Source organism: Saccopteryx bilineata, chromosome 11 (genome assembly GCF_036850765.1).
Source record: "Saccopteryx bilineata isolate mSacBil1 chromosome 11, mSacBil1_pri_phased_curated, whole genome shotgun sequence".
Taxonomy (NCBI): domain Eukaryota; kingdom Metazoa; phylum Chordata; class Mammalia; order Chiroptera; family Emballonuridae; genus Saccopteryx; species Saccopteryx bilineata.
This window is the reverse complement of record NC_089500.1, coordinates 16936895-16960484: the sequence shown is the minus strand read 5'-3', so window position 1 is coordinate 16960484 and position 23590 is coordinate 16936895. Positions and strand designations below refer to the sequence as shown.

Here is a 23590-nt window from a genome sequence, read left to right as displayed (position 1 = left end):
TTTCGCTTCTACTCAAGATTGTACTCTCAATCCTAAGCAGTGAAATAAGTCAAAGGGGAAAATAAAGGTTTAAGAATCAGCCAGGAAGAAATAAATTCATTTGAAGATGACATGTTTGCTTATGTATAAAGACAAAGAGACTTAATAATTATTTAATCAGTGAATTTAGGAAGATAACTGAATACAGTCAATATACAAAATCAACTTATTTGTATATATTAACAACAAATAGAAAAATTTTCAAAGTTTAATGTAATCACTTAGAGTAGCATCAAAAAGCATCAAATATCTAGAAATCAATTAAAGATATGTAAGAGCTCCAGGTTGAAAACTATAAAATATTAATGGAGAGATATACAAGATTCATGAATTATAAGACTTAATATCATTAATTCTGCCCCAAACTGATCTACAGATATAAATCCTAACAGGACAAGGCTGGACAAGCTGAGTTTAACATTTATATAGAAATGCAAACAGCCAAGACTAAACAAGATAATCTTGAAGAATAACACAGCTGGAAAACTTACACTACCAGATATCAAGACTATGTCAAAAACGATAGTTATGAAGATAGTGCAGGATGTGGAAAGAAAACAAACAGACCAATGAAACAGAACAGAGTTAGAGACAGATTCACATGGATAAACACAGCAAAGGAATAGAATGGAGAGTCCAAAAACCTGATTTTCACAGGACTGTCACACTTTTCCATTTGACATTTCTCATATGACATTCCATATATGATGGTACATATGGGGAAAAATGTACGGCAATGGGGGAAAAATGGTCTTTTTAGTAAATAGCGCTGGGTCAAGGGGATAGCCACATGGGAAAACAATTACTCCACCTCATATCCTACACAAAAGTCAATTCCTGACAGACAGTAGAGCTAAATGCAAAAGCGAAACAAAGCTTTCAGAAGACAGGAGGATAAACTCATAACCTTGGGAGTAAGCAAAAAAATTTGCTTTTTGGTTTTTTTTTATGATGATGAACTAGAGTTTATTAGCACAAAGTAATTCAGCAGTTCCAAAAGACACTATGATCTCATACAATAGCTATTTGCTGTTTATACTTTACAGAGTGTTTAATCTGTACAAGGCCCTGGTACCATAAAGAAAAGTATAAGCAGATTCTTAATGTTTTAAGATAGTCGAATAAAAAGAAGAGGGTGTTGAGCTACTGGTCACAAATGAATCAAATATGACCTGTTCTCAAGTCAACTAAAAGATTATAAAGTTAATAATTAAAATTAACAAACAAACATGTCTTCTACTCTCCTATAGTTTCTTCAAGAATTGTGGCTGTATTTAAATATATTTCCTTATCTGTACAGGAAAGAGCCCAGCCATGCCTAAGCTGAGGTCAAAGAGAAATAAATGTGCATGACATAGATGGACGGAAAAAATTTTTTTAAATGTGTCACAGAACCAGAGGACAGGTCCAGACTGAGGAGAGCAGAGGCGACTCCAGGAAAAACCCAAGGATGAACTGCATGGGTTTCAGCATAAGAAAAATATTATTGATGGGCATGTAGCAGAAATGTTAAAGCAGTAGGAAATATTAACTAAACTAAAAACTATAAAGAAAACCTAGGATATAATTCTTTTTTTAAATTTATTGTGTTAACATAGTTTCAAGTGTCCCGCTCAATACAACACCATCAACTTCCGCATCACGCCCCCATGCCCCTCCCCTACCTCTCTCCCCGCTCCCCCTCTGCAACTTGCTGCCCTATTATCTGTATCTGCACATTATGTACATATGACTTGGCTATGCCCTTTACCTTCCTGATCCCCTCCCTTCACCCCCCTTCCCTCTGACAGCTGTCCTGTTCCCTGTGATGCTGCCTCTGTTTCTATTTTGTTCCTCAGTTTACTGTGTTCATTAGATTCCACATATAAGTGACATCATATGGTATTTGTCATTTAGCATACAATTCTTAAGATTAACAACAACAAAGAATTATGAAAGTAATTCTGGTGATCATGATACAGCGTTAATTACTCATTAATATTTCAGTCAGAATAATATAAACCTTGACTATTTAACTTAACTAAAACTGCGAAACAACTATGTTGGAAGCATAAGAGCAAGAAAGAGAACTATTTACTCATCTACCATTGTGGGAAGTCAAGAAATAATGTCTAAAATTAACAAGTTCTCTGCCCAGGGCTCCAATCAATCATCTTTTACAACCTGGATATCCCATAATTGCTTTAAGAGAGTACATTTTCTCATACAGGTACTCATATTTATATTTTCTTATTTACAAAATATATTGAGCGCCTGACCAGGTGGTTCATAGTGGATAGTGTCCGACTGGGATACAGAGGGCCCAGGTTCAAGACCCCGAGGTTGCCAGCTTGAGCGCAAGCTCATCTGGTTTGAGCAAGGCTCACCAGCTTGAGTCCAAGGTTGCTGGTTTGAGCAAGGGGTCACTCAGGCTGCTGTAGCCCCCGCCCCCCAGTCAAGGCACATGTGAGAAAAAAATCAATGAACAACTAAGGTGCCGCAATGAAGAATTGATGCTTCTCAATTCTCTCGTTTCCTGTCTGTCTGTCTCTATCTGTCCCTCTCTCTGTCTCTGTCACACACACACACACAAATATATATATTATACATATATATATATATATCTACCTCTCAATACCTCTGTATTTCTCTTAATAACATCATTCTCCCAGATACCTAGCTTTGAAGACTCTCCTCACAGATACAGATGGTCAGTCAATAAATCTTGTCAACTGTTTTATAACCAACATGAAAAAAAAAATCTTATTTATGCCCTAACTTCCTATAGTTTTCTCAATGGTCTCTTAGCCTTAAATCAGTCCTCATTACATATAATAGCCAGATTAAAACCTCTGTCTAGAATGTTCTCCCCATACTTTTTTTTTAAAGTACAGGTCTTTAAGATTTTATTCATTTTAGAGAGGAGGGGGAGGAGGGGGAGGGGGGGAGAAGGGGAGAGGGGGAGAGGGGGAGAGGGGGAGAGGGGGAGAGGGGGAGAGGGGGAGGGGGAGGGGGAGGGGGAGGGGGAGGGGGAGGGGGAGGGGAGGGGGAGGGGGAGGGGGAGGGAGAGGGAGAGGGAGAGGGAGAGGGAGAGGGAGAGGGAGAGGGAGAGGGAGAGGGAGAGGGAGAGGGAGAGGGAGAGGGAGGAGCAGGAAGCATCAACTCCATATGTGACTTGACCAGACAAGTGCAGGGTTTCGAACCGGAGACCTCAGCATTCCAGATTGACGCTTTGTCCACTGCGCCACCACAGGCCAGGCTCCCAGTACCTGTGTGTCTATTGTCTCTCTCCCTATCACACCAGGAGATAAGTTCCATGAGAGCAGGAACAGGTTTTTTCAGTGCATATCCCCACTACTTAGAAACATGCCTGGCACAAAGTGAGAGCTCAATTAATAATACTTGAATTTAAAAACATTAATTCATTGCTTCAACAAATACTTAGTAAGTACTGACATAATAGAGACACTATAGATAAAGCAATGAGCAACTACAGTTATGATCAGAAAAGGAGAAAGGAGAAACATTAAGTCCAGACTTGATGAATCAGAGGTCTTTTGAACAGAGGAAGTGATGTCTAAGATCAGACTTGAGAGATAACTTGGAAAGAACTAATTATAGGTGGGAAAGAAAACGGCATGAAATAATATCAGGAATTACAAGGGCAGGGTGCAGGAGGGAGATGAATAGCACATTCAAAATTTACAAGAAGTGTGTGATTCAAGTATGGAACCAGAGAAGGAAGAAAGGCTGGAGAGGTAAGTAGAAGCCAAATCACGAAGGACTCTGTAAGTAATGTGAAGCGAAGGAGCAGTGAGGTGGACTGCAATGACAGTCACCTGAACAGAGGTGCAGGAAGTGACTTTTTAGGGAGATTCACTTGTTGGCTAATTGGATCCCTGGGGTAAAGAATGGAAAGAGTCAAGAACATGCTGAGGTTTCTGGCTGAGGCAGCCAGGTGGACAGCAGTGCTTGCACTGAGACAAAGCACAGAGAAGAAAGGGCCTGTTTGATAGAATGATGATGGAGTTGAGTACGGTAAATTAGAGGAGCTGGTGAGACTTCCAAGTGAACAATGTAGTTAGCAGATAAAGTGATACCAACAACTGACGCTCAGAATAAAGATGTAAATTTTATTCTGTATTTATTATACACGCACAGATAACTGAAGCCACGAGAATAAATGGAATTGCCATGGAGGGTTTATGCACAGAGAAAGCACAGTATGCCCTGGAAAACCCCACCATTTTAAAAGATAGAGAAGAATCTAAGAAGGAGATTGAGAAAAAACAAGGAGGAGAATAAACCAAACAAGTACAGTGTCACAGAGTAGAAGAGAATATTTCAGAAGGCAAGGGTAGCCACAGCACCTATTACTAAAGTAGGTCACGTAATTTAAGTACTGAAATTGGTTCACCCAAATAACAAGGATCATCAGGAATCTTGTGAACAGTTTAAGTGGCATAGTAGAAACAAAAGCTATCTTTCAGAGATATAAAATTTAAGAGGTAAAGTAGATACAAAATAAGCACAAATACAAGATGTTTGATTGTCAAGGGGAAAGAAAGAAAACTCTTGGCCCTGGCGATGTATGTCAGTTGGTTAAAGCATCATCCCAAGGATGCAGGTTCGATCCCTGGTCAGGGCACAAAGAAGGATCAACCAATAAATGAATAAATAAATGAAACAAGAAGCCAAAAAAAATTTTCTTCTCTCTCTGCCCCCTACCACTTTCTTTCAAAATCAATTAAAAATGTTTTTTTAAAAAGAAAATTACTGAAGGCAATAAGGAGGTAAGTTCAAGTAAAGTTCAGAGGAGTAATAAAAAATATACTCTCTTGTTCAAAATCCTCTAAACATTTCTTCATTGCAAAATTAACCTGTTCAACTTCACAAATATTCAAATAAATGCAAATTTAAAATGAAATAACATTTTCATACATTGAATTACCAAAAAGAAAAAGTGTTGATAACACCCAATGCCACAGAAGGGGAGCTGAAACTGTAATGCACATGACTTTTCAATAGACTCTTAATTGGGTACAATCCTTTGGAAATCAATTTCCCCGAATGTTTCAAAAATCAAAAATAGTCAACTAATTATATGTCTGGGAATCTAGCCAAGGAAACATTGTAAAACATAGGAAGGAACTTATACACATAAGGAGACTACCTAGAGTACTTACATTAAAGAATGAAAACTTGGAAATGACTATGAACATGTTAGCACCATGCAGTTGTTGGAACAATGCATGCAAATTATATAAAACAAGGATAAAATGTATATAATTAATCTCAGGTACAAATATTTAATATTTATTGTGATCATGTTTTCAAAAGATGTATTAAAATACTGAAAGAATAGAATAATGTTAAATAGCTATGGTAATTATATTATGAAAAAGGAATTATGACTACTTTTTCTTTTGTCTATCCCAAATTTCTTTCTCTTGTAAGTAAAGCAAATAACATTTTTGGAACTTGGAAGGCTTGATGTTTAAGAAAACCCTTGCCTGACCAGGCGGTGGTGCAGTAGACAAAGCGTCGGAGTGGGACGCGGAGGACCCAGGTTTGAAACCCTGAATTTGCTGGCTTGAGCGCGGGCTCATCTGGTTTGAGCAAGGCTCACCAGCTTGAGCCCAAGGTCGCTGGCTCGAGCATGGGGTTACTCGGTCTGCTTTAGCCCCCCTGGTCAAGGCACATATGAGAAAGCAGTCAATGAACAATTAAGGTGCCACAACGAAGAATTGATGCTTCTCATTTCTCTCCCTTCCTGTCTGTCCCTATCTGTCCCTCTCTGTTTCTGTCACATACACACACACAAAAGAAAACCCCTGACAACACTCTCAGCTCCCACTACTTCCCATGAAAATCCTGATCTCTTTGTCTTTGTCTCCTCATTCCTTGACCATTCCCATATAACAGCTTTCCTAACACTATTTTTCCTCATTGGAATGTTCTCTCCCTCCCATTTGCTTTTCTAAATCCCACTCAATTTGCATAGTTCAGCATATTCCCACATCTCTCCTAAAGATTTCCCCAAACCTCTTCGTCACAGTAACCTCACCCTTCTCCAACACCCTAACACCTGTCTGCACTGTTCACCTGACCCTGAGCACAGGGCCTCTTCCCAGCACCGCCCAGAGTCATGTTGTATGCAGTACGGGACATGTCATGCTTCTTCTGTACTCACAGGTTCACTGCAGCATTATTCATTAGAGCCAAGAAACGGAAACCACCTTCATGTCCATCAACGGATGAACAGATACAGAAAATGTGAGCTAGTCTGGCCTGTGAGGGGACAGCGAATGAAGCGTCAACCTGGAATGCTGAGGGCACTGGAGTTTGACATCCCGGGCTTGCCCGGTCAGGACACATAAGAGAAGCAACAAGGACGAGTTTATGCTTCCTGCTCTTCTCCAACCCCCCCCCCCCTCTAAAGTCAATACATAAAAAATCTTTAGAAAAAGAAAAGGTGAGCTACACACACAAATACTATATTATCAGCCATAAAAAGAAGGAAATCCTGCCATTTACAACATGGATGATACTTAAGGGCATTATGCCAAGTGAAATAAATCAATCAGAAAAAGACACATACTGTATGATCCCACTTATATGTGGAATCTGAAAAAGCCGAACTCATAGAAACAGAGTATACTGGTGACTGTCAGGGCAAAGGGGTGAGGGGAATGGAAAGATGTTGGTGAAAGTGTGCCAACCTTCAGTTCTTAGATGAGCATGTTCTGGGTACCTAATGTAGAGCACTGTGACTCCAGTGATCAGTACTGCATTGTACACTCGAAAGTTGCTAAGGATCTTAAACATTCTCACCACCACATCCACAACAAAAAATGATGATTATGTGAGGTGATGAATGTGTTAATGTTATTGTGGTAATCATTTCCCAGTGCATATGTGTATCAAATTATCATGTTGTACACCTAAATTTACAAAATGTTATAGTCAATTATATCTCAATAAAGCTGGGGAAAACATCATCCTAAAAAAAGGTAGACGAGATGACGTCAGAGTAATGGCGGGGTAGGAAGCGATACCGATAAATCTCCCCCAAAACTCAACAAGATCTTCAACCAGAAACAGAAAAACCTATACTTGGAGCTTCCAGATGCTTCGCAATACACCCAAAGGTATGATTGAGTGAAAAATTGGCTAAATATATAACCAAACCCCGAAGGAAAAAGGGAGTAAGAAATGCTCCGCCTTCCTCACTAACCTAAACAGGGCGGCTTTCTCTGGTAACTGTGAATATAGAAACTGAGGCGGGCAAAGGGGGTGAATAGATCCAGGCCGCCGTGGCACAAACGGCCGAACCAGGCGGTGGCACACAGATCCAAGCCGAGGAAAATCTGATCCTGTGGCAACCCGGGCAATACAAGCTAACACTCGCGCCAAACCCAAACAAAGAAAGACAAGCGGAGCGGCCATTTTACCCGGTCTCCTGATCGGTGCGCAGTTAGTGGGCGAGAATTTCTTCCTAGGCCCCGAGAGTGGGTGCCCGTGTTGCCCCACGGAGAGGCAGGGTCAGAGGCCTTTCTGTGGGCCGAGGACAGAGTCTCTGGGCAGCCCCAGCGCCCTGGGAAAGCCACGCACGGGAGGGAGTGAGAACTAATCCCAACGGTGGAGATTTTCCGTGCTGGAGGCTGTTTCACTCAGAGGGAACGGCGGCCGGCCTCATATCCTGGTTTGCACGCGCAGATAAGGAGTGAGCAATTCCTCCGAGTGCCTCCGCAGTGCGCGCCCGTGTTATCGCAGAGAGGGGCAGAGTCAGGGGCCTTTGTGTGGGCCAAAGCGGAATCTCGAGCCGTCCCAGCGCCTTGCAAAAGCCGCGCATGGGGACGGAGCGAGACTCAATTCCAAAGCTGCAACTTTTCTCTGCGGTTGGGGGTTTCACTCAGAGCGTGAGACTGCTGGCTGGATATCCTGGTCGCAGACAGTGAGTGAGAGTTTCCTCCAAGCGCCCCCCAGAAGTGGGCGCCCGCTTGTGTTACCGGACAGAGTGGCAGAGCCAGTGGTCTTTGAGTGGGCGGAAAGCCCGCCTGATTATGCTAGCAGCTCTGACTGACTGAGCCTTACCCAGAGCCCTGTGCTGAGTGGAAATAGAGTGGGGAGTTGCCAGCTCTTTGAGCCTCTTACTATCCAGGCAGAGGCAGCAGCAACCCCATAGCTGGATTATCAGGCTACTAATTGAGGAAGGAAAGACTAGGAGAAAGGCTCCAGGAACACGGACTCTCTCACTGTCGGAGCCTATAAATGCTAATGAGCCTCGACTCCCACGAGACTAAAGCACAATACATGACATTGCCATAGAGACTTATCAACTGCAAGCCTCTACCTGAGCGTGCCAAAGGGGCAGAACCCGGGGTACAGAGTCACCGACCAGGAAGAGGGAGAGAAAAGAAAAAGCAAGAAGATAACCTCTCAAAATCAGGAATAATCTGCAGACTTTATAACCTATCCCATTTTATTATATTTGTTCGTTTGTTTCTCTTATCTTCATTCTTGATACTTTTTTTTCTTCCTCCAATTTGGCCGATTAACTCTCTACTGGTCTTACTCTCTCCTATCCTTGAACTACACTACCCATAAGTGTTACATCTCCCATTATCTTTTCTCTTCTCTTCCTTTCTCTCTATGAGGGTTGCACTCCAAAACCCTTAACTCTCTCTCTCTCTCCTTTCTTTTTTCTTCTTTTAGTGGTTCCCTCTTTTTTTTCTCTCTCTCTCTTTCTTTTCTCCCTCTATATTAGTTTCTTCCTTTCTCCTTTACATCTCCTCTCATTCAAACCTCAATAACAAACAAATTATCTTATCTGGGACTCAAACCTATGTTTGTGGCATTTTGGGGGGTTTTTACTTCACCTTTTTAACTCACTAGCAGTGCTCCCATCCCTGGCTCTCCATATTATCTAGTTCTTGTTCCACTAAATACAATAATAAGTTTTTAATTTGTCCCCCCATTTTTCCGTTTTCCTCTTATTCCTCTCATCATAACTCTTAGACAACCAACACCTAAAAGCAAATCATTATATTCTTGACCCAAATTTTTTCCTTATTTGCTTTTTGTGGGTCCATACGCTCTTTTTTTTTCTTTTTTTCCTTTTTTTTTCTTTTTTTTATTTTTTTTATTTTTTTCTTTTTTGCCCCTTTATTACTTTTCCCCAATTCAGGCCCTCCATCACAGGCATTGTTTGTTATAACTCACAGTCCACCACAAGATTTTCTCAAGAAAGAGGGGAGAGGAGAGGAGAGGAAAAAAGGAGGGGGGGAATAATTTCCGTTTTTTAAAAATTTTTATTTTATTTTATTTTTCTTTATTTCATTATTAATTTTTTTTAAAAAAACAACTCTTCGATTTTTTATTTTTTTTATTTTTTTTAACTTTTTATTCTTTATTAAATCTCATTAATACTATCAACAAAACCACCCTCAGATGCCATTAAGGAAGAGAAAATCGAATATCATGGATACAAAAGAAAGAGAGGTAACACAGCTAGATGAGGAAAAATCTATGGAGAAAAAATTTAATATATTGGAAACCTTGGAGCTAAATGACAGAGAATTCAAGATAGAAATCCTAAAAATCCTCCAAGATATACAAGAAAACACAGAAAGGCAATATAGGGAGCTCAGAAAACAACTCAATGAACACAAAGAATATATGTCCAAGGAAACTGAAACTATAAAAACAAATCAAACAGAGATGAAAAACTCAATTCACGAGCTGAAAAACGAAGTAACAAGCTTAGCTAATAGAACAGGTCAGATAGAAGAGAGGATTAGTGAAATAGAAGACAAGCAACTTGAGGCACAACAGAAAGAAGAAAGAGACTCAAAAATTAAAAAAAATGAGATAGCCCTACAAGAATTATCTGACTCCATCAAAAAGAATAACATAAGAATAATAGGTATACCAGAGGGAGAAGAGAGAGAAAATGGAATGGAGAACATACTCAAACAAATAATAGATGAGAACTTCCCAAGCCTGTGGAAAGAACTAAAGCCTCAAGTTCAAGAAGCAAACAGAACTCCAAGTTTTCTTAACCCCAACAAACCTACTCCAAGGCATATCATAATGAAATTGACACAAACCAACAGCAAAGAAAAAATTCTCAAGGCAGCCAGGGAAAAGAAGAATACAACATATAAAGGAAGGCCCATTAGATTATCATCAGATTTCTCAGCAGAAACTCTACAAGCTAGAAGAGAGTGGTCCCCAATATTTAAAGTCCTGAAAGAGAGGAACTTTCAGTCACGAATACTATACCCATCAAAGCTATCCTTCAAATACGAAGAAATAAAAACATTCACAGATACAGAAAAGATGAGGGAATTTATCATGAGAAAACCCCCACTCCAGGAATTACTAAAGGGGGTTCTCCAATCAGATACAAAGAACAAAAAAAAACAGAGCCACAAGTAAAAGCTCCAAGAAGAACACAATAAAACCAAATTTAAACTGTGACAACAACAAAAAGAAAGAGGGGGAGAAGACGGAGATTAACAGTAGCAAAGGACGATGGAGTGCAAAAGTACTCACAAAATAGTTCGCTACAATGAACAGGGTAGGGACCCTTTTCATTACTCAAAGGTAACCACCATTGAAAAAACCACCACAGAAGCACATGAGATAAAAAAGATAGCAACAGAGGAAAGATGTATGGAATACAACCAAATAAAAACAAAAGATAGAAAAACGAAAGAGAAGGATCAAACAAGACACGAAACTAACAGAAAGCAATCTATAAAATGGCAATAGGGAACTCACAAGTATCAATAATTACACTAAATGTAAACGGATTAAACTCACCAATAAAAAGGCACAGAGTAGCAGAATGGATTAAAAAAGAAAATCCAACTGTATGCTGCCTACAGGAAACTCATCTAAGTAACAAGGATAAAAACAAATACAAAGTGAAAGGCTGGAAAACAATACTCCAAGCAAATAACATCCAAAAAAAAGCAGGTGTAGCAATACTCGTATCGGATAATGCTGACTACAAGACAGGAAAAGTACTCAGAGACAAAAATGGCCATTTCATAATGGCTAAGGGGACACTGAATCAAGAAGACATAACAATTCTTAATATATATGCACCAAACCAAGGAGCACCAAAATATATAAGACAGCTACTTATTGATCTTAAAACAAAAACTGACAAAAATACAATCATACTTGGAGACCTCAATACACCGCTAACGGCTCTAGATCGGTCATCCAAACAGAGAATCAACAAAGACATAGTGGCCTTAAACAAAACACTAGAGCACCTGGATATGATAGACATCTACAGGACATTTCATCCCAAAGTGACTGAGTATACATTTTTCTCCAGTGTACATGGATCATTCTCAAGAATTGACCATATGTTGGGCCACAAAAACAACATCAGCAAATTCAGAAAAATTGAAGTTGTACCAAGCATATTTTCTGATCATAAAGCCTTGAAACTAGAATTCAACTGCAAAAAAGAGGAAAAAATCCCACAAAAATGTGGAAACTAAACAACATACTTTTAAAAAATGAATGGGTCAAAGAAGAAATAAGTGCAGAGATCAAAAGATATATACAGACTAATGAAAATGACAATACGACATATCAGAATCTATGGGATGCAGCAAAAGCAGTGATAAGAGGGAAGTTCATATCGCTTCAGGCATATATGAACAAACAAGAGAGAGCCCAAGTGAACCACTTAACTTCCCACCTTAAGGAACTAGAAAAAGAAGAACAAAGACAACCCAAAACCAGCTGAAGAAAGGAGATAATAAAAATCAGAGCAGAAATAAATGAATTAGAGAACAGAAAAACTATAGAAAAAATTAATAGAACAAGGAGCTGGTTCTTTGAAAAGATCAACAAAATTGACAAACCCTTGGCAAGACTTACCAAGGAAAAAAGAGAAAGAACTCATATAAACAAAATCCAAAATGAAAGAGGAGAAATCATCACGGACACTGTAGATATACAAAGAATTATTGTAGAATACTATGAAAAACTTTATGCCACTAAATTCAACAACCTAGAAGAAATGGATAAATTCCTAGAAAAATACAACCTTCCTAGACTGAGTCAAGAAGAAGCAGAAAGCCTAAACAGACCTATCAGTAGAGAATAGAAAAAACCATTAAAAACCTCCCCAAAAATAAAAGTCCAGGCCCTGACGGCTATACCAGCGAATTTTATCAAACATTCAAAGAAGACTTGGTTCCTATTCTACTCAAAGTCTTCCAAAAAATTGAAGAAGAAGCAATACTTCCAAACACATTTTATGAGGCCAACATAACCCTCATACCAAAACCAGGCAAGGATGGCACAAAAAAAGAAAACTACAGACCAATATCTCTAATGAATACAGATGCTAAAATACTAAACAAAATACTAGCAAATCGAATACAACAACATATTAAAAAAATAATTCATCATGATCAAGTGGGATTCATCCCAGAATCTCAAGGATGGTTCAACATACGTAAAACAGTTAATGTAATACACCATATCAACAAAACAAAGAACAAAAACCACATGATCTTATCAATAGATGCAGAAAAGGCTTTCGATAAAATACAACACAATTTTATGTTTAAGACTCTCAACAAAATGGGTATAGAAGGAAAATATCTCAACATGATAAAGGCCATATATGATAAACCATCAGCTAACATCATATTAAATGGCACTAAACTGAAGGCTTTCCCCCTTAAATCAGGAACAAGACAGGGTTGTCCACTCTCTCCACTCTTATTTAATGTGGTACTAGAGGTTCTCGCCACAGCAATCAGACAAGACAAAGAAATAAAAGGCATCCATATCGGAAAAGAAGAAGTAAAGGTATCACTTTTTGCAGATGATATGATCCTATACATCGAAAACCCCAAAGAATCCACAAAAAGACTACTAGAAACAATAAGCCAATACAGTAAGGTCGCAGGATACAAAATTAACATACAGAAGTCAATAGCCTTTCTATATGCCAACAATGAAACAACTGAGAAGGAACTCAAAAGAATAATCCCCTTCACGATTGCAACAAAAAAAATAAAATACTTAGGAATAAACATAACAAAGAATGTAAAGGACCTATATAATGAAAACTATAAACCATTGTTAAGGGAAATCGAAAAAGATATAATGAGATGGAAGAATATACCTTGTTCTTGGCTAGGAAGAATAAATATAATCAAGATGGCTATATTACCCAAAGCAATATACAAATTTAATGCAATTCCCATCAAACTTCCAATGACGTTTTTTAAAGAAATAGAGCAAAAAATCATCAGATTTATATGGAACTATAAAAAACCCCGAATAGCCAAAGCAATCCTAAAGAAAAAGAATGAAGCTGGGGGCATAACAATACCTGACTTCAAACTCTATTATAGGGCCACGACAATCAAAACAGCATGGTATTGGCAGAAAAATAGACACTCAGACCAATGGAACAGAATAGAAAGTCCAGAAATAAAACCACATATATATAGTCAAATAATTTTTGATAAAGGGGCCAACAACACACAATGGAGAAAAGAAAGCCTCTTCAATAAATGGTGCTGGGAAAACTGGAAAGCCACATGCAAAAGAATGAAACTGGACTACAGTCTCTCCCCCTGTACAAAAATTAACTCAAAATGGATCAAAGATCTAAACATAAGACCTGAAACAATTAAGTACATAGAAGAAGACATAGGTACTCAACTCATGGACCTGGGTTTTAAAGAACATTTTATGAATTTGACTCCAATGGCAAGAGAAGTGAAGGCAAAAATTAATGAATGGGACTACATCAGACTAAGAAGTTTTTGCTCAGCAAGAGAAACTGATAACAAAATAAACAGAAAGCCAACTAAATGGGAAATGATATTTTCAAACAACAGCTCAGATAAGGGCCTAATATCCAAAATATACAAAGAACTCATAAAACTCAACAACAAACAAACAAACAATCCAATAAAAAAATGGGAAGAGGATATGAATAGACACTTCTCCCAGGAAGAAATACAAATGGCCAACAGATATATGAAAAGATGCTCATCTTCTTTAGCTATTAGAGAAATGCAAATCAAAACGGCAATGAGATACCACCTCACACCTGTTCGATTAGCTGTTATTAGCAAGTCAGGTAATAGCAAATGTTGGAGAGGCTGTGGAGAAAAAGGAACCCTCATCCACTGTTGGTGGGAATGTAAAGTAGTACAACCATTATGGAAGAAAGTATGGTGGTTCCTCAAAAAACTGCAAATAGAACTACCTTATGACCCAGCAATCCCTCTACTGGGTATATATCCCCAAAACTCAGAAACATTGATACGTAAAGACACATGCAGCCCCATGTTTATTGCAGCATTGTTCACAGTGGCCAGGACATGGAAACAACCAAAAAGCCCAGCAATAGATGACTGGATAAAGAAGATGTGGCACATATACACTATGGAATACTACTCAGCCATAAGAAATGATGACATCGGAACATTTACAGCAAAATGGTGGGATCTTGATAACATGATACGAAGCGAAATAAGTAAATCAGAAAAAACCAGGAACTGTATTATTCCATACGTAGGTGGGACATAATACTGAAACTAAGAGACATTGACAAGAGTGTGGTGGTTACGGGGGGGAGGGGGGAATGGGAGAGGGATAGGGGGTGAGGAGGGGCACAAAGAAAACAAGATAGAAGGTGACAGAGGACAATCTGACTTTGGGTGGTGGGTATGCAACATAATTGAACGACAAGATAACCTGGACTTGTTATCTTTGAATATATGTATCCTGATTTATTGATGTCACCCCATTAAAAAAATAAAATTATAAAAAAAAAATTAAAAAAAAAAAAAAAAAAGGTAGACTTCTGGAAAAGAATAAAGGAAAGTTTCATATCCTTTGAAAGAAGAATTAGCAAACAAAAGAAAAAATCTAGGATAATATGAAAGATTTAAATCCATTTCACTGATTAAAATATTTAATTTATGGTAAAAAGTGATTAGTCTGTAAGAATTGTAATTGATATTCAAAGACTATCTAAAACATCTGAAGCCGATCAGCACTCTATAATCTAATAATTAGAAGAAAGCAATTGGTCAAAGACAAAATTTCTTTGATTTGAGGAAAAAAGAGAAAAATAGCAAGAGACGATAAAGTATCAAAGATGACAGCATCAAAGAAATAAGGAAGAAACAGAAATGCGAGTTCTTCAGAAAACTAGGAAAGACAACTTTAACTGCAAAATCATAATTCAATTAGAAATAATTTGAAATATTTCACGTATCTGGACAAATAAGGACATCTCAATGACCTTGCTGTCTGGGATAATATTTCAGAGTGAACAGAGTTCCCTCCACCCCACTGCAGACTTCTTTTTCTTTTCTTTCTTTTTTTTGTATTTTTCTGAAGCTGGAAACCGGGAGAGACAGTCAGACAGACTCCCGCATGTGCCTGACGGGGATCCAACCGGCACGCCCACCAGGGGCAATGCTCTGCCCACCAGGGGGCGATGCTCTGCCCCTCCAGGGGTCGCTCTGCCACGACCAAAGCCATTCTAGCGCCTGGGGCAGAGGCCAAGGAGCCATCCCCAGCGCCCAGGCCATCTTTGCTCCAATGGAGCCTCGGCTGCGGAAGGGGAAGAGAGAGACAGAGAGGAAGGGGGGGGGGGGGTGGAGAAGCAAATGGGCGCTTCTCCTATGTGCCCTGGCCGGGAATCGAACCCGGGTCCCCCGCACGCCAGGCCGACGCTCTACCGCTGAGCCAACCGGCCAGGCGCAGACTTCTTTTTAAACTAATGAAAAGACAAGCACTAAACTGACACAACAGAAATACAAAATATTGTAAGAAAATACTATGAAGAACTGTACGCCAAAAAAACTAGAAAACCTAGATGAAATGGACAAATTCCTTGAAACATATAATCTTCCAAAAATTAATCTGGGAGAATCAGAAAACCTAAACAGACCGATTACAACAAATGAGATTGAAACAGTTATCAAAAAACTCCCAAAAAAGGAAAGTCCTGGGCCTGATGGCTCACAAGTGAATTCTACCAAATATTCAAAGAAGAACTAACTCCTATCCTTCTCAAGCTATTTCAAAAAATTCAAGGGGAAGGAAGACTTCCAAGCTCCTTTTATGAGGCGAGTATAATTCTGATTCCAAAACCAGGCAAAGACAACACAAAGAAAGAAACTTATAGGCCAATATCCCTGATGAACTGAGATGCTAAAATCCTCAACAAAATATTAGCAAACCGGATCCAGCAATATATGAAAAAAATCATACACCATGATCAAGTGAGATTTATTCTGGGGAGGCAAGGCTGGTACAATATTCATAAATCAATCAATGTGATTCATCACATAAACAAAAGGAAGGACAAAAACCACATGATAATATCAATAGGTGCAGAAAAAACATTTGATAAAATCCAGCATCCATTCATGATCAAAACTCTCAGCAAAGTGGGAATACAGGGAACATACCTCAACGTGATAAAGGCCATCTATGACAAACCCACGGCCAACATCATACTCAATGGGCAAAAATTAAAAGCAATCCCCTTAAGATCAGGAACAAGGCAGGGGTGCCCCCTTTCACCACTCTTATTCAACATAGTCCTGGAAGTCCTAGCCACAGCAATCAGACAAGAAGAAGAAATAAAAGGCATCCAAATTGGAAAAGAAGAAGTAAAACTATCATTATTTGCAGATGATATGATATTGTATATAGAAAACCCTAAAGTCTCAGTCAAAAAACTACTGGACCTGATAAATGAATTCAGCAAGGTGGCAGGATATAAAATTAATACTCAGAAATCAGAGGCATTTTTATACATTAACAATGAACTGTCAGAAAGAGAAATTAAGGAAGCAATCCCCTTTACCATTACAACCAAAAAAATTAAGTACCTAGGAATAAATTTAACCAGGGAGATTAAAGACTTGTACTCAGAAAATTACAAAATATTGATAAAAGAAATCAGGGAAGATACAAACAAGTTAACCATATACCGTGCTCATGGTTAAGAAGAATAAACATCATTAAAATGTCTGTATTACCCAAAGCAATTTATAAATTCAATGCAATACCGATTAAAATACCAATGACATACTTCAAAGATATAGAACACATATTCCAAAAATTTATATGGAACCAAAAGAGAACACGAATAGCCTCAGCAATCTTGAAAAGGAAGAATAAAGTGGGAGGTATCACACTTCCAGATATCAAGTTATACTACAAAGCCACTGTACTCAAAACAGCCTGGTACTGGCATAAGAACAGGCATATAGATCAGTGGAACAGAACAGAGAACCCAGAAATAAGCCCACAGCTCTATGGACAATTGATATTTGACAAAGGAGGTAAGAGCATACAATGGAGTAAAGACAGCCTCTTTAACAAATTACGGGGTGGAGGGAGGAAAGGGAGGGGGTTGAGGGAGGGGAGGAGCACAAAGAAAACCAGTTAGAAGGTGACGGAACACAACTGGACTTTGGGTGATGGGAATGCAGCATAATCAAATGTTAAAATAACCTAGTGATGTTTTCTCTGAACATATGTACTCTGATTTATCAATATCACCCCATTAAAATTAATTTAAAAAAAACAGTTATACTCAGTGAAAATAAACTTATTAAAAAAAAAAGACAAGCACTCATTAAATATGATGACAGTATATATAGAAATGTCTATCTACTTACCCTACCAAACCAGGTTTTACAAATTCCATCTCTACCTTATGTTTTTAATTACTGTTGAATTCCTTTTAACAGACTTTTGCTTACACACTCTAATTTGCCCTTAAAGCTAAGGCATTTTCAAGGATTCAATACATTAGGAATTCATTATTTAGATAGTTTACAAAATTCAAGTTGGACTGTCATATAATGACCTGTCATGTAAGAGTTAATTATTAATTTCTATGACTGCTTTACATCTAAATTAAGCTCTTCAAGGTAGAACCTAGATTAGGATCCAAAAATCTAATCCTGAAAACTAAACACTTTAAAAAGCGCTAGCTTGAATATCTTATTTTTTTAAGTGATATGGTTAAAAAATAAAAACATTTATATCTAAATAAATTTCAAAAATAGAAACCTCACTGCCTAATTTACTTACCAAAATAACTTCTCCATATGCAATATTTGGCAATTACCAATCTAGTTCAATGAAGCTATACAAAACTAGCAAAAATCAAAGAATCATTTTTACCTATGTATATTTTACTATCTTCTCAATAATAATAGTTGATTAGCAGTTATCTGCCATATGTATGTTAAATATAATTAAAATAAACATCTTTACTAAAAAACTTGAATGTAAACTATAATAGAATGACAGGTAATTTTAAAAACATTAATACAAAAGTTGTCTCTATTTTCCTGCATTTGCCCAATACACAATCCTGCATTTTGAAATCCCACCAGTGAGATAGTAATCAAATATTAACTCAATTTTTTTTTTGTTTTTTTGTTTTTTTGTATTTTTCTGAAGCTGGAAATGGGGAGAGACAGTCAGACAGATTCCCACATGCGCCCGACCAGGATCCACCCGGCACGTCCACCAGGGGGCGATGCTCTGCCCCTCCGGGGCGTCGCTCTGTTGTGACCAGAGCCACTCTAGCACCTGGGGCAGAGGCCAAGGAGCCATCCCCAGCGCCCGGGCCATCTTTGCTCCAATGGAGCCTCGCTGCGGGAGGGGAAGAGAGAGACAGAGAGGAAGGAGAGGGGGAGGGGTGGAGAAGCAGATGGGCGCTTCTCCTGTGTGCCCTGACCGGGAATCGAACCCAGGACTTCTGCACGCCAGGCCGACGCTCTACCACTGAGCCAACCGGCCAGGGCCATTAACTCCATTTTTACACTGAAGATAAAGAAGGGGAAAGACAACTAATGTCTTAATATAATCAAAAACATCCGGCAAAAATTGTTGGGCAACATGAGGATAAAGTGAAAAACAGTCCACATTCTTGGAAAAGTAATCTCCTAAATAATTTTTGACACTTCCTGTCTATGCAAGCTACAAGTAGATAAAACCATCAAAAGATCTGGGTTAAAATGACATGCGTTTTGGGGGGGAGGAGGGCTTTTGGGAGGTGAGGTTTGACTTTATTTTTTTTACATGCTTTTCATTTGATAATAATCTCATGAACCTTAATGAAAGAAGAAAAAAAACTACTCAACATACCAAAATACAAAGAACAGCTAATATGGTTACTTACAACTTAAAAAATCCAGGTTACCAATATCTCTAGAGTCAGAACACTCAGTAAACATAATTACCACAGTTTTAAAAACCTGTGACTCAACTTAGGTGCAGAAAACAAAGTACTATTAAAATGACCATAAGTTGCTACTCAGTTGGTCTTGAAACAAAATAGTTGGGTTTATAGAGTATATTGAGAATGATCTGGGAAAGAAAAGATGAGGATAAAATCTACTAAATACAATCTGTCCTCAATAAGACAATGCAGATTTCCAACATGGAACTAATATTTTAGTTATTCTACTTTCTGTTATATCTTTTGGACTTTTTGAAGCAAACTGCCTTAGCCAATTAGATACTTGCAAATTTTCCAACAAAAATCTTTACAAAAAAATGATTTAAAAATCACCAGAATGCCAAAAGACAAGATGTTCAAGATTTTAGAGAATATATAAGAAAGACTATAATCAGGGAAGGGCTTTACCAAGGTGGGCAAAGTTCAGAATGGTAGGATTCCTTCCCTGTGGTAATGAATACGCTAAACCTATTGGCATGGTCTGGTGACTATCAGTGGGAACAGCAATAAAACAGAAGGGAAAAGCCTGGTACAAAAAACTGAATGTCTCAAAGAAAACCTAAGTGGTGACAAGAGCCTAAAGGCACATGCAGGTACGCATCTTTTATATTGGATGTGATACACTTACATGGCCCCTGTTGAATCTCTTGGGGACCAACAGTAAAGCAAGTTTAGAACTTCAAATCTTGAGACATCTATAGCAAGATGCTGATCCAATGTGGCTCCAAATATCTTCTGTTTTCCTGGCTCACCTGAAGAGGAAAAAACACTACAGAGGATGTGGGAACTGAATTTCTTTAGGTAGTTTCTTCTAGAGCAACTGTCTGAAAGTTTTGGCCCAATCTTTTCTCAAGTCTGGAGATGAGACACTTGAGGGACCAAGTGGAAAACAAAATTCAAATGAAAAGGTGGAGTGAGGCAGCTAAAGGGGGAATTCGAGAGCACAAGACCATCATCATAGGTAAATCTGTGTTTCTCACAATCAGTGGGAGGAGGCAGAGAAAGGAGAGGAAAAAAATGCACAGAAGTTCTCCCTCAGCTCCTCACCCCAATTGCTACTAAAAATTCACGAAGTGCCGAAAGTTTCTGACCGCAATTAGGGACTGAATAAGCAAGCTGACTTGGAAAACTTAATCATTTTGTCAAGTCCCCATCCCCCCATCCCCCCACCCCGGCTACGCGGCATTATTAAGCAGCAGGGAGGCCTTTCAGGTAGCACTGTTTTCCTAAAAGATTCTGGTCGATATACCGCTTGAGGCAATAGAGAGAGAACACATTCAATTTTACAAAAATGGAAGTCACAGGACAATATACCATATTTACAAAGTTTATTTAATTCTGTTTTTCAAAAGGGGAGGGATAGCTTTCATGTAATAAGAAATCAGAACAAAAAGTAAGTTTCCAAATAAGAGAAAATATTTTTAAACTAAACACACAAACTGCATCCGTCATCCCCTTAGGAAATACCAGCTCTAGAAATCTTTAAAATAAACTAGGATTAGCAGAATCAAGATTGTCTGATGTACATTACCACACAAAAGCATAAAAATGTAGTCTATTATATTAAATTTTGATTCATTTTTAATTAACTTAATTTTTTTCTTAAAACATTTTACCTAAACATTGAATTATTAGTTCTTCTCCAGCATTCATGTAATCACCTAGGACATAAAACAATTTCCTTTCTGAACATAATTCCATTTTAAACCGAGTTTACTTGAACTATATCTGGTAAAATACCAGAATCTTCTGAAAAATAAGATTGGAGAACCAATTAGATCCTTACCTGACGTGGCTGTTCATTCATTCGTTGTGGGTCTGATTTCACTTTATTATTAGGATGATTTGTGACTTTGGTTACTGGTTGTTTGAAAATTGATGCTGTTTGTCTAATTGGCAATGTTGTATTCAAGTCTGGTTTACCCTGTGGATATAAGCATGTTTTCATTAGTAAATGTTATACATAAATTAGATGAATTCTTTTTTGTTAATCTTGTATCAGTTACTTTAAATCAGATTATCCCAAACTTCTCAAAATCAGTATTTTAAATACATATTTTAAAAGTAGTACATTGTTAGTACTTTATTATGTAAGACATACAAGTGGGTAAAAGTGGGTTTACAGTTGTGAGGACACAAAATGTGGAATTTATCCTTATATTTTTATTAATTGTATTATTTTCCATAGAAACAACTATAAACCTACTTTGGTCCCCTCCTGTACATAAAATTCTTTCCAAAATAAAGTTTTTAAATATATTTTTAAAGGTAAAGAATTTTCTCTATAAAATTCATAATTAGTTTGGCAAGATACTAAGGACTTTGAAATGTACAAATACATTCAGAGTTGGGTTATACAAAGGAAGGGGAGCCTCAGGACAACAATCAGGACACTCTGAGAACGGAGGAAAAGAACGGCCATTAAAATACAACCACCTGCTCAGCAGTCAGGAGGCCAGGCTTACATAAAACACACACATTCATCTTCTCCTTTTACAGAAACAGAATTAGAACGAGAAGTTCTAATTCTAGCAAACAATTCAATTTAGAAAAATGTAATCAGAAAATATTACTTATTTTTATATGACATTTAATACTTTTAAAGAAGAGGCTTAAAACTGAGCTCTGGAAAGTCAAGTCACATACTTATCTACTTTTAATCCCCAGTAACAAAGTGTAAGCTTATTCTAGCTAAGTCAGAATTGGGCACAGAATTGCCATGAAGTTCATTTGCAAAACTTGAACCATGGGTGGGATGCCCAGGGGCGGTAAGAAAAACAACAAAATGTGATTATGGCAAAAAATATAAAAGGTCATATATATCTAAAAACAATACATATCTGAAATTTTTGATAAATAAGTATACTTGATAAATCTGCAGGATATTCGGCAAACTTTCATTTCTACAACTATCTCCAGAGAAAAATTGTAATATCAACTTCCCAACTCCAGAACAGTGGTTCTCAAACTGGAGCATTCACCAGGGCCACCCAAGGGGCTTATTAAAATACAGAGCACTGGGTCTCCTATGTCTGAGGTGGGCCTGTGGAGCTGCATTTCTATTAAGGTCTCAGGCGCTGCATGGTAGCTGCCCGAGGGACCACACTTGGAAAACTGTTGCTCTAAATCAGTGGTGGTCAGCCTGGTCCCTACCGCCCACTAGTGGGCGTTCCAGCTTTCATGGTGGGTGGTAGCAACCAAAGTATAATATAAATCAAAAGATAAGATTTAACTATAGTAAGTTGTTTTATAAAGATTTATTCTGCCAAACTTAGCAAAAATCTGACATAAAGTACTTGGTAAATAATTATTATTATATGCTTTAACTTGCTGTAACTCTGCTCTATAAATTTTATAAAGTTGGCCCTGGCCGGTTGGCTCAGCAGTAGAGCGTCGGCCTAGCGTGCAGAGGACCCGGGTTCAATTCCCGGCCAGGGCACACAGGAGAAGCGCCCATTTGCTTCTCCACCCCTCCGCCGCGCTTTCCTCTCTGTCTCTCTCTTCCCCTCCCGCAGCCGAGGCTCCATTGGAGCAAAGATGGCCCGGGCGCTGGGGATGGCTCTGTGGCCTCTGCCTCAGGTGCTAGAGTGGCTCTGGTCGCAACATGGCAACGCCCAGGATGGGCAGAGCATCACCCCCTGGTGGGCAGAGCGTCGCCCCATGTTGGGCGTGCTGGGTGGATCCCGGTTGGGCGCATGCGGGAGTCTGTCTGACTGTCTCTCCCTGTTTCCAGCTTCAGAAAAATGAAAAAATAAATAAAAATAAATAAAAATAAAAATAAAGTTACTTCCCTACTTTATAAATCAACATTACTGTGGAACCGGTGGGTGGTTAGAAATTTTCACTACTAACAGAGATACAAAAGTGGGCGGTAGGTATAAAAAGGTTGACTACCCCTGCTCTAAATGAATGCAAACTGGTGGCAGGCGGACCAAGTCTAGCCCATAGACATGTTCTCCATTTTCAAGGTCTTTAATACAGTAAATTAAGCCAACAGCTATAAATCTGGAGACTTCACATAAAACCCAAAATTCTAGCTTCTTTTAAAAAACTCAAAGATCTAGAAATACTAGGTCTCATCCAGCCACCACGGGCCACAATTAACTAGTGACAGGGACCCACTTGAGGTGTCAGGCATTCTCCTTTTGCAGAATTTCTCAACAATTAACATTTGTGTTACCTGTCTGAGCCCTGCAGGTACTGAGTTTGTGACCTCTGCTTAAAGAATATTAGCAATGTCAGCCCTGGCCGGTTGGCTCAGTGGTACAGTCCCAGATTCGATTT

At 38.5% G+C, this 23590-nt stretch overlaps 1 protein-coding gene across 1 annotated transcript in view; it reads right to left on the bottom strand.

Annotated features, from left to right (window-relative positions):
- Window positions 1-23590, bottom strand: part of MBD2 (methyl-CpG binding domain protein 2) — a 75196-nt gene that overhangs the window by 22037 nt on the left and 29569 nt on the right. The window contains exon 3 of the mRNA XM_066246319.1: window positions 21093-21230. Coding sequence (XP_066102416.1) covers window positions 21093-21230 — 138 coding nt within the window. The remainder of the gene's footprint in view (window positions 1-21092; window positions 21231-23590) is intronic.